Source organism: Ammospiza caudacuta, chromosome 1, assembly GCF_027887145.1.
Source record: "Ammospiza caudacuta isolate bAmmCau1 chromosome 1, bAmmCau1.pri, whole genome shotgun sequence".
In the NCBI taxonomy this organism is placed as follows: Eukaryota; Metazoa; Chordata; class Aves; order Passeriformes; family Passerellidae; genus Ammospiza; species Ammospiza caudacuta.
In genome coordinates, this window is record NC_080593.1 from 137,552,342 (window position 1) to 137,564,507 (window position 12,166).

General features: G+C 39.6%; 1 protein-coding gene across 3 annotated transcripts in view; it reads left to right on the plus strand.

Moving 5' to 3' along the window:
- The first annotated feature begins 557 nt into the window (after positions 1-557).
- TAF2 (TATA-box binding protein associated factor 2) overlaps positions 558-12,166 on the plus strand; it is a 59,719-nt gene continuing 48,110 nt past the window's right edge. For 2 of the 3 annotated variants that reach the window (XM_058821777.1, XM_058821853.1), the window contains exons 1-3: positions 558-1,182; positions 2,611-2,665; positions 3,431-3,591. In XM_058821777.1, coding sequence (XP_058677760.1) covers positions 1,130-1,182; positions 2,611-2,665; positions 3,431-3,591 — 269 coding nt within the window. In that variant the 5' untranslated portion in view covers positions 558-1,129. The remainder of the gene's footprint in view (positions 1,183-2,610; positions 2,666-3,430; positions 3,592-12,166) is intronic. The other variant, XM_058821928.1, reaches the window with a different exon arrangement.

The following is a 12,166-nucleotide window of genomic DNA, read 5'->3' on the forward strand; positions in this document are numbered from 1 at the left end:
AGTGTTTGATGAATAGAACTTTATTACGGCTATGAGAAGAGTTTGTTTACATTAAGTTTGTGTGTAATTGCATGTGTGCAGTGCTCCTGCTTGGTTTTGTTACACATTGAAAATGAAATGACCCTTTCAAACTCCCACCAGTTTCTTCGATGCGAGCATTTATTTTAACCTAAAATAGATGATGAATCTGAAGTTACTTATAACAGTCTTGGTTATAAAGGAACTGTGTCTCGCGTCACCTGCTCCCACCAGCGGCGCCCCCCGTGAGGCGGCAGGCGGAGCTCGCTGCGGGCGCGCGCCGCTCCCGCCGCTCCTTCCCGCCTTCCGCCCGCCCGCGCCTGCGCCAGCTGCGGCGCCTGCGCACGGGGACACGGCGCGGCCCCTCTCTCGGCTTTTGGGTGGTTCGGGAGGGTTATTTTATTCTTTCTTTTTTTCTTCTTCTTCTCTCCGGCCACCGCCGACGCTGTAAAAAGCAGCTGCCTTTCTGTAAAAAGGAAAACTCCAGCAGCCTTTCCCGCTGAAGTGACAGAGCTCGGTCAATCGGGCCGTGACCTCTCACCCGCGGGTCGGAGGTGACTGCCAAGATGGCGGCGGCTGCGGAAGATCCGCGGCGAGCGCGCTGCTGAGGGAGACCCGCGGGGCCGACCCTGCCCCGGGCCCGGCCACCGCCCGGCCCGCTCCGCCCTCTGCCAGGCCTTTCCCGGCTGTCAGCGGACGGCGCTGCCCCAGCCGGCGCTCCCGGGAGCGCAGACCCCGGTGCCTGCCCGGCCGTCCTGGCCGCGGCCCTCCTGATTCCGCCGCTCTCGCCGCCCCTGCCCGCTGAGCCGGTTGTTTTCCGTAGTTCCCGTGGAGAGGAAGCGCCTCTGGACTGGTTCCGTAAGCCCAGCAGACCGAGGGGCTGCGTGTGCACCCACGGGAGCTTTTACACAAACACTGCTTGGTGGTGGTGCTGTGGCGATGGCGCTCATTGGAGCTGAGGATTCCTGACTGCTGGGGGGTCACACATCGCTGAGGAGATGAGAGATCAAATACGGCGTGACACGGGGGAAAATCGAAGGACCCGCTGAGTGAGGATGATGTTGGTGCCAGTCTGACGGTCAGCAGAGTGCATTTAGTGCTGCGGTTCAGGATGAATAGGAAGAAAGGAGACAAAGGATTTGAAAGCCCAAGACCCTATAAATTATAAGTATCCATTTTTTTTAATTGTTGTACTTGAAACCAATGCACACTGATTCAGGCCAAAGGCTGATTAATAATGATTTATTTAAGAAGGAGCTGTTGCTTGTGGTGTAGCTTGCATTCAGAAAAGGTGTGTTGCAGATAAATGTTTGAGTGTGTAAATGGACTTACTCATGGGCAGCAAGTCTGTCAAACATGCAGTCTTATAAAGATATTTACATTATGCTCTTCAAACTTAGGACATCTCTTCACACAGTGTCAGTACTAAAGACCAGCCTACGATGTTCCATATGTACTGGTGTGTCAAAAAGCCTTTTGACTTAAGGGCTTTTTATGTGTAAAAAAAATGTTTGCCTTTGCAGCAAGCCGCTTTGTTAAGCAAATTGTCGTTTTCACACGTTCACTATTTGGCTTGTAACCAAGCTATAAAGCAGTTGGTGGTGGATTTCAGTACATTTTAATAGATTTCTTGTTATACCTCTTTGATTCCTTTATAAATCTGTTACACAAATGTATTGGTAAGTAGAATCAGTCTTCTCATACACACTTAATGTAAGTAACATTGAATCTGTTTTTAGATGTAATTCTCTTATAAGAATTTTTTTATCTCATCTGAAGCAATTTCAGTTCTTAATGCACAGGATATGTGCAGATAAAGCATGATGTGCCACAGAAGTTGAATTACTTCAAGGTTTTGTCTTGAGTCATGAAATGCACTACTGTAAAGATGACACCCACTACAGAAAATTGCACAGAAATAACTTACAGGATTTTTAGAAAGTTGGCATTATATTATCTCCTACCTTTTCAATCAGTTTTATTTGCCAGGAGTTCTAATATGTCACTCAAAATTTAAGCAAATGCATTTGACTAGTATAAAATACCTATCTTGATTCATGTATTAGCATTATTTTAAATTATAAATTCTTATGGCATGCTAATTGTAAAAGCACATACTGTATCTTTTAATGTGTAATACCTGCTTATATAAATGATGTATGAGTGTCGACTTTCCACAGGTTTCTGATTGCAAGCTCATGCCATTACTGATACTGCTCATCACCACAGTGTTAGACCTAGACACTGCTATTTCTAATTCTTTATTTTTGCATAAAAATAGGTGTTGTTCAAAAATTATGTTATCTTCCTGTATTACTGGTAATGTTCATCCTGGTATGATAAGTGTTTTATTTTTTTAGGGGAGTTTCCTGACATTGTGGATAACTTCTATTCATTATTTGGTTTGGACCGCATAAAAGATTGGGACAATCATTAATGATTTTTATAGAAGTATTTTCTCTTGGCTGTATTTATGTACATATATCCTCTGTGGCTCTCTCTTAAACTGGGTTAAAGCATTATTTTAAATGCTGGCATTTGTGCAAAACCTTACTTTGTTTTTTTTTGTTGTTTTTTTTTTTCTTCCAGCACAACTCATCAGGTAGTTTGTATCAACAACATAAATTTTCAGAGAAAGTCTGTTGTAGTAAGTATTTCTTAATAAAGTGTGAAGTAGAAATTAAGTGTCTGGATTTTCTTCATACTTTTAGAGGAAAAAACTGCACTCACAAGCTATTTATGCTGTTCAGCTACTTTATATGTTATACTTTCTAATCTGATGCTTCTCATAAGTCTGTTATTGCTTGACATAAAGTTCTTTCTAACTGTGAGCACTTCTAGAAAAAGATTTCTAAATGAAAGCTGCTGCGTTGTAAATATTACAGGGCAATTTGCAGTTCAGAATTCATGCTCACACTGTGTTAGCTGATGTTTGGGATAGACTTACAGTTTCCTCCCTTGTATGTGAGTTCACTTGGGCTTTGAAGAGACTTTCATCATTTCAGGCCTAAAGTCTTCAAGGGTCTTTGTCAATTGACATATCTGTTTAAAAGCATTCTGCTTAGGTTTTAAGAATTCTTGTCTCAAATTCAAGTAGCAAAACATAATGATGCTAATAACTTGAAATCTAGTCAATAGAGGCAGATTTTCTCCAGTAAAACAGGCATGATTGTCAGTCACATTGAATGTTTTGTTTTGTCTGTTTCATTTACAGCTGCGAAAATTCACCTGTTAAATGGCATGAAAGAAAATGCAGAAAATCTAAAGGGCAATTCATTTTCCTTTTTAAATATGAAAATATCATCTTTATACCAGTGATTTTTTTAATTGTATTAGTAACAATTTTTCTGTATGTCTCTAGTTTTTAAGTTGTTAAAGATTTTACAGAAGATTTTGATTTGTGTTTTCGTAGGGTTATGTGGAACTCACAATATTTCCCACAGTGGCAAACCTGAACAGGATCAAGCTGAACAGTAAACAGTGCCGCATTTACAGAGTGAGAGTCAATGATTTAGAAGCAGCTTTCATCTATAATGATCCCACACTGGAGGTCTGTCACCATGAGTCAAAGCAGTAAGTGGTGTGTTTAAGACTCTGCACATGGAGTGTTTTCTGTTGCTCTTAAGTATAACCTATCAAGTTTTACCTGGTAATTTCCTAATGGTAACTTTTGGTCTGGTCTAATTTTGGGGAAGTATTTTGGCAATAATTTTGATTCTTACACTAGTCTTCTTTAGAGTTTCCTCTGCTCATTTATCTTTGTATTGTTTTGTGAAAGTATAAAAAAATTTTCTGTAAAGTACTTCATGGGGAAAAAGAGCCTGGGGTTTGATCTGTGTGCTTGAGACAGACACTGTGTATTCCTTTTTTCATCAATTATGCAAGAGCTTCAATAATTCGGTTTGCAAATATGGTGTTCATTTATACAGGACACTGAATTTATTATCAGAGTTATGAAATTTTCTTTGAGTTTTGATACTGAACCATTTGGGTATGTTAATTCTGTAATTCTGTTTGCTTTGTGACTTGATGTTTTTGTTGTTGACACTTTTGCTCATCATGTCAAAAATTCAGAATCCTTTATTGTAGGGATTCCAGACTGTTGTGAAGTGCTAAAAAGTAAAGCTTTTGTCCTTTCCTAAGGAATCAAACTTTCATTATTTATTGTTGTAGGTAACAGTATAAGTCCTAGAACCTGAACTCACTTCAAAATTTGAAAGGAAAAGTTTCAAATTTCTTCAACATCTCATATTGAAGAATATGTTCAAAATCATGTGGCATTCTGTATGTTCTAGGGAACTGATATGGGAAGGGGCTTTAGCAAAAGATCTTGTAGCCATTTCATTTTTGGTGAGAGCATGATGGGCAAATGTTTTCCCTGGATAATCTCTTTTGATTTGCTGGCACATTCATATTCTCACACCTTCTTTTGGCTGGCTTGGTTGAATTTACAATTTGCTGAATTGTCGAAAAACTTCTAGTGAAAGTGTTGTTTAACAGCAGCTGATAAAAAAATCAGTCCTTTAGGCTGCAAAAGACTGACTGAAATAATCCAGTCCAGGTCCCCTCAGGGTCAGGTAGAATCGATTCCACAGGGCTGTGTCCATTTGGGTTTTGAGTATCTTTGGGGATGGAATCTCTGCAGTTCTCCAGGCAACTCTGTCCAGTGTTGATGACCTTCTCAGTAAAAAGCATTTCCTCATATTCTGATAGAATTTCATGTATTTTAGCTTACATCCACTGACAGGAGCAGACACAGTGGGCATGAACTGAGACATAGGAGGTTCCCTCTGAACATCAAGAAACAGTTTTTACTGTGAGGGTGACTGAACACTGGGACAATTTATTCAGAGAGACTGTGGAGTCTCTATCCTTGGAAATATTCAAGTCATCTGGATGTGCTCCTGAGCACCTGGTTGTAGGTGACCCTGTTGGAGCTGAGGGGTTGGACTAGAGGACCTTCAGAAATTGCTTCCAACCTCAGCCATTCTGTGATTCTGTAATAACTGGAATACTGTGTAATTCCTGGAAGATGTGAAAAAGGAGCAGCATTTTAAATTATAAGAGTGAGCACTCCCATTATGTTAAAAAAGGGATTAGGAGAGAGAATTCTGTCATTTTGTGGAGAGGTGAGGAGTTTTTTGTTCAAACTATTCAAACTTAATGGAAAATCTCTGTATTTTGTAACTCTATGTTATTCATAGTTATGAAAGACAGAGGTCACTAAATATTCATAACAAAAAACTAGTATGCCTCTTTCTGTATCTCAGAAGTTAAAGGCAGTGTGAGTTTCAAAATGTTAGATGAAGTTAGTTGTATTTTTCCATTGAAATACCTGGTCACAGTTAGGTAATTAAATACAGCATCTCTGCTCTTTAGGGAGGATTGCAAGCAGAATTACTAGAAATCTAAAAGGTCTAGAATTTGTTCCTCAAAAAAATCATCAGTGTGTTTTCTCTGCCCTTCTTTACATAGAACTTTCTTTACATAGAACTGCTTCTAGAAACAGTGGTTTGTGACAGTAATCTTCAGTCTTTATATCTAATCATACTACTAAAACAGTAGTCTTTATATCTAATGATCTGGTCATCTCTTCCAGGTTCTCATTCGTTATGGCAAGTTTAGTGATGATGTCCTTTTGTGCCCTTGAAGCTGAACTAGCTGCAGCAATTATTTTGAGCAGGGCACAGATTAGACATGATGGTTTGTTTCTGGTCTTACAGGGATCATTACCTTTTGCACTTTTCTTAAGTAGTCTGTTGAACTAGTAAGTGGGAAATTAAGATGGTTCTTGGTAACCTGTTTATTTTAAATATTTTGTTTTCAATCTTTAGTTTTCCCTGTGATGTGTAAAAAGTATAAGTTTGGGTTATACATACAGGATTATATGTAGAAACATTTTCTTTTGTTTTGATAATACTTTTAGTTTCTTAGATATTGTTTTCTAAAAGACTTAAAATCATGGAAGCATTGAAATTGGAAAAGACCCATAAGATCATGTCAACTATCAACTCAGCACCACTATGACCAGTAAATCATGTCTTCAGGGGCCATGTCCACAAGGTTTTGAACACTTTCAGGAATGGTGACTCCATCACTTCCCTGGGTGGTCTGTTCCAACCTTTACAGTCTTGTCTGTGAAAATAATTTTTCCAAGTAGCTTATCTGGGGCATAAGTGTTTGGAAAATTTGTTAATTTAATTTAATTCCCTACCATTTTATCAAAGTAAAGGGAGTAAGACTTCTTACTCCCTTAGTTAGCAACAGAATTCTACTTAAAATTGAAAACTCTGTACGGAGTAAAGATTAAAAAACCTGCTACAGTGTCTCTGACTTGAAAGGTTGTGTTTGCTGATAGAAGGTTAAGAGAGAAGTGGTTCACTGTTATGTTGTGCAAATTTTGGCATGCAAGAAAACAGTTAAAAGAGGATTGAGAAATTCAGCTTTATGTATGACACAATTCTTCTTCAGAATTCTGGCTTCACTATGATGTTCTTTGCTACTTCTTGGTGAGATATGTGAGATCACCTCTTTGTATTCTGAATTGAAATATTCAACTTGTTTTCAGTTGAAACAGTACTATTGGGTTTTAGCATATTTGAGGAAAAAAAATCTTTGACACATGGTCTCTGTCATTTCACATTTTCAGTGTTGAAGAAGGTGAAACAGTTTTTTTTAGTCATGTGTTTTTTCAGTTCCCCTGAATATTAGAAAAACTCTTACTAAAAAAGTAATTAAAATTTTGTGAAATTTGTAGGAAAGGTTAGAAGCCATTAATTAGCACATTAAGTATATTTTTAGCTTTGATGCCATTTTCATATCAGAATAGGTGGATGAACTTAGATAATGCAATCGCTTCCTTCCTGACGGAGCAAACACCTGAACAGGGGTGTAAGGTATGAAATAATCCACAGTGCTTTACTGTGTGTACACAAGATGGCAGAGAATCCCATTTTACTTGTGCTTTTGAGAAGAGTTTCAAATCTTCTGGAGACTGCATGTAGTGTTGGAGATTGTCTGTTTGGGTCATGTTTTGTGGCTGCTGTTTTTGAATGTTACAGTTGCCTATCCTCCTCATCTTTCTTTTTCTTGTAAATTGTTGTGGTTTGATTCCGTCAGTATAAGAGAAATGAGCTTGCTTTTTCTGGGCTATACTTCTACATTCTGTGTAGAAGTCCCAGTACATATTCTGAATACTGAGACAACTGCTTGTATCTCAGCCCTATTTATTTAAAACTGGCAAGGGAGATATGTTTTTTCTTTAATCTTATGGTTGAGATTGTAAACTTTTAAATAGGTGCAGCAAAAGTTTGTGTGCAGTGGTTTGATCTGTGATAAGTGAAGTTTGTGAGGATCCTGTTGCACCTGCTTATGTGCTTCACCTTTATGAGATAATTAGGTGCCAGGCTGAGAAGCTGTTGCATTTTACTGTTATTATTGTGTAAAGGAAGCTATGTTTTTGTATAGCTAGCTAATGTGCACATAATGCTTTCCTGTGTATTGCTGGTTAATTTGTCTTTTTTTTTTAGCTTGAAGCCTGTAGTATTTAAACATTACAAATAGGAAGATGTTCTGATATCCCCTGACTTCACTGTTGCTTTAATTACAAGCAGCAGTAAGCTGTGGGAGGGAGCAATGTGGTAGCCTTAAGGGCACGTCTGTCTTGCAGTGTTTTTTCTTCTGGGAAGTCAATGATCAAGCCTTTAGACTTTGTACAAAATAGACAAATTTCTGGTGGACTGAGCATGTGTTGCCTTGCTGCAATAAATAGCCTTTATTTACACTGATATAATGCTTGTCTAATTGAAAATTCATTATAGACTTTGTTAGATATAAACAAAGTGTCGTGGCCAGGACATAATTCATTTTTGCAGCAGTCAGGAGCAGGGAAAGGCTAAGACCTGGAGATTATTCTCTACCACCTTGCCTTATTTTCCAGGGATGGGAAAGAGGCTCGCTTCCAGATCCCATAGCATGGCAGGGGGTCAGGTGTTTTCATGAGTTATGAAATGCCATATGAAATGCCGGATGAGCAATGCCATGTGAAACATTCACCTCTTTTCTCATACATATTGTCATTGGTATTGTTACTGTTCCTGTTTGTTGTCTTATTTCACTGATGTCTCTGGTAAATTGTTCTTATCTCAATCCGTAACCTTTACCTTTTGTGGCTCCAGTTCTCCTCTGCAGCCCACCAGAGAGGCAGGGTGGAGAGATGGGGTGGCACGTGGTTTTAAGTAGTTTCAATGGAAACACTAAATGGGACAATTCCTAGACCATGACACAAAGGTGCAGAGCACTTTTGAAAAGAGATGACAAAGCCCTTAAACATGACCAGGAATGAAAATCGGGTTTTTCAGCAAAGGTTCAAATCATTGTCCTATTAATAAATCACTTATCTGTGCATGTATTATATCTTTTACATGGTATATCATGTATGTACTCCAATATCAAGTGCTTATTCTATATGGGAAGCAAAGCAAAATAGTAATTGAATTACTGGTTATGAAGAGTAATGCATTACAGGCAGAGCAAATAACTTACTTGGCCAAGTTGATGTTAAGTACTGTAGGAAAACAGTGGTTTATAGACTATATGTTTGGCACATACATTTGTAGCACTGATGGAGCTACTAATATCAAATGCTATGGAAAGTTTGAAATCAATTAGTAATTTTAAAAATAAATCTGTAGCATTGCTTCTTTACAGTCACTCAAGCTACATGCACTTGGGCTGTAATTGTGTGTTTGTGGTGAATGCTGATAACAGAATGTATCTCTGCTGGGAAAAGACCATGAATACATATTTGTTTTTTCATTGTCAATCCACACTTAGCATTAGGAAAATTTATCATTGTTCCTTGAACTGTAACTTTTGGCATGTGCTCTGTTTTTCTTAAAATGGCCATATGTAGTTGATTGAGAATAGTTCAATCTATGAAAAGATTAATCTGTGGTACTGTGCCTTTAATGGATTCCTTTTACAATGAATCACCCATTTGAACTAGAACACTTCAAAAAAATAGAAATATAAGAATAGACTTGTTTTCCATAAAATGTTAAGCTCTGGAGTCTCCCTACTTTGCTGTAAAATCATAACCTTTTCCTGTCTGTGAACGCAGTGACGTTTGAAGTGTAGCCACAAGCTCATGACAATTCTCAAAGTTTGAACAAATTCTCACTGTGTAGGAAAGGGATCCCTATCAATAATAGTCAATTTTCAGAAACAGTTTGGAGTAAAATTAAACACAGTCTAACAGAACGTTACTGTGGTTTTCTGTTGCTGGCTTTTTTTTTGATTACTAATAGTTCTTAGTCATACAGACTTTTTTTAAATTGAGTTTTCCCAGTGGTATTTGTTTGCCTTTATATAAGGTATAGGGTGCCATTTGAAGGACAGCTTAAAGCAACTTTGCTCAGGGAGGTTCTTTGACCCCTCAGTATGACAGATCAACTAAAAGCTGCCTGATTAGAAAAAAAGGACTTACTTTCCCATTTGACACTTTCTGCTGCATCCCTGTAGGATCATATGAACAATCTCCTTAGTGGGTGAGGGAGTAGTGATGTGTGAGTGAGGCTAGGAGGCAGCACATCAGCTGGAGTTTAAGTGGGCTGGAATTGTTCTGGAGCCATACCTGAACTTATACTGTATTCCAGGGTACAAACTGAACCTTTTCCTTTTGAAACTTGTTGGCATTATATCCTACCTTTAGGTATAGTTAAATGTGAAAAAGGAAAAGAAAAATATATTCAAACTTGAGGTTTGTGAGTTTCTCTACTGAAATGTTCCCATTTGCTATTCAGAAGCTTTCAAGCAAAGTAGAAAAGTTTACTGCTCCTGACATTCTCGGCCATGGTAGTGATGCCAGGGAATTTGTGCACTATTATTGCCAAAGATGAAGAACTACATGAAAATATGTTCTCAATATATTTCAGAGTTTTAGCAAAATTTTTTATAGTTGCGCAAGACTCAGAATATTAAGCAGGGTGTTTGACATACCTAGACTTAGAGAATGCTGCTGGTGGCATGGTTAATTACACTTTGTTCTTCCAAGTAAGGTACTGTAATGTGGGTTGTTTTCTCTGTGAATGGAGAATGGTTAGATGAGAGCAGAATCCTGAAATGAGATCATGTCTGCTTTGTGTAGACTTCAGATTCCATGGAAGGTGGAGTCTCCAGCCAAAAGTTAATTTACTCCATTGTAGTGCTCTAATCCTGCACCTGGGTCAGGACAACGGCCAGTATCAGTACAGGCTGGGGGATGAAGGGATTGCAGCAGCCCTGCAGAGAAAGACTTCAGGGTGCTGATGGATGAGAGGCTCAGCATGAGCTGGCAGTGTTCATTTGCACCCCAAAAAGCCAGGGGTGTCCTGGGCTGTATCACCAGCAGTGTGGGCAGCAGGGTGAGGGAGGGGATTCTGCTCTGCTCTGGTAAGATCCCACCTGCAGGGCTGTGTCCAGCTCTGAGGCCCTCAGCACAGAAGATCATGGAGCTGTTGGGGCAGATCCAGAGGAGCTCACCAGGATGGTAAGAGGGATGGAGCACCTGTCTGTGGGGAAAGGCTGAGAGAGTTGGGATTGTTCAGCCTGGAGAAGATAACAGCTCTAGGGAGATCTTACTGCAGCCTTTCAATACTTAGAGGGGGCTTTATAAAAAGGATGGGGCAAACTTTTTAGTAGGGCTTGTTACAGTGGGACAAAGGGTAATGGTTTTAAACTAAAAGAAGGTAGGTTTGGACCAGGTGCAAGGAAGAACTCTTACTGTGAGGGCAGTGAAGCCTTGGAACTGGGTTCCCAGTAGGTGGTAGATGCCCCATTCCTGGAAACATTGGAGGTCTGGTTGGACGGGACTCTGAGCCACCTCATCTAGTGCAAGATGTCCCTGTCTTCCCCCAGGAAACTTGGACTAGATACCTTGAGAGGTCCCTTCCAACCCAGAGTGTTCTGTGGCTCTGTGATTCCATGACTGCTTTCTGCTTGATTGTGTCCTGCTTGCGCTTGGATTCATCAGCAATACCTAAATTCTGTAGAAAAGGTGATAAGTTAGTCAAACACTTTCTCTTCAGGTATAGAGTTGTATAAGCTTTTGGAAAACTGCGTGTACTGGAGAATTAGAATTAAGAAAGACTTTGCTCCCATGCTTTAAACAGTTTAGAAATCCATTTTGAAAAAGTATAAAAGCTATCACATACAGCTATAAAAGCAGGGTTATTTTTGAACTTGACTGGTCATACTCCAGTAGTTAAATATAATCACATTAAGTAATAAGGTAATATCCTGCTCATAAGTACTTTAACAGAAGACAGATGCTTGTTCCTGCTCATTTCAGTGGAAAACAATTAATCTAAGTCATAACTGAAGTAATGATCTGAAGCAATGAAGTGAGCAGTTAATGAGCAGCTGATTTGTAGCAGTGTGGGGTTTAGATGATGGATGCTGCTACCTGTTTCCCAATAAGCATCTCCTGTGGAAAAGCAGCTTGAGTGAGCATTCAGGCAAAGCAGTCAAGTCCACACGCACCACTCACCACAGCTAGCTCAGCAAAGAGAGGCAGAAGGGCCTTTTGTATGCTAAATTCCAGCCAAGGTGTATTCCAGCACAACAAAGGGGAAATCAGGGACAGAAAACCAAGCCACGTGGTGTGCACAAGGTTAATTAGGGATCAGTGGTCTGAGGGCTCAGGGGTGGTACAGAGGGCAGGACTAAGAGTATTGCCCTACAGGGAAAATGGTGCTGGCCACCAGGGATACCACAACCAAGGAGGAGACAGGGAAAGGAGAAACCACAAGCATTGGGAACACATGGGGAATGAAAACTGGGGTGGATCAGTGCTGGGAGGCTCCATAGGGAAGTCTTCTCTTTCAGCCTAGGTGGAGGCTCTATGGTACATTCTTCCAAGGCAAGGCCCTGGGGATTTTCCTGAGGGGTTCAAAGGAATCCACACTGATACATAGTTGCTCAAACCTGATTACAAAAACTGTGTTTGCATCTTAAATAAATAATGGTACACTTTTAAAAAGAAGAATGTTTTGAAACTAAAAAGTATAGCACATATTTCTGTGTTTGTGTATTAAGGCCAGGACTCTTAACATATTTTATGTGTTATTTACAAGTGCATTTAAAAACCCCTATTTCTATCCATCAAGCT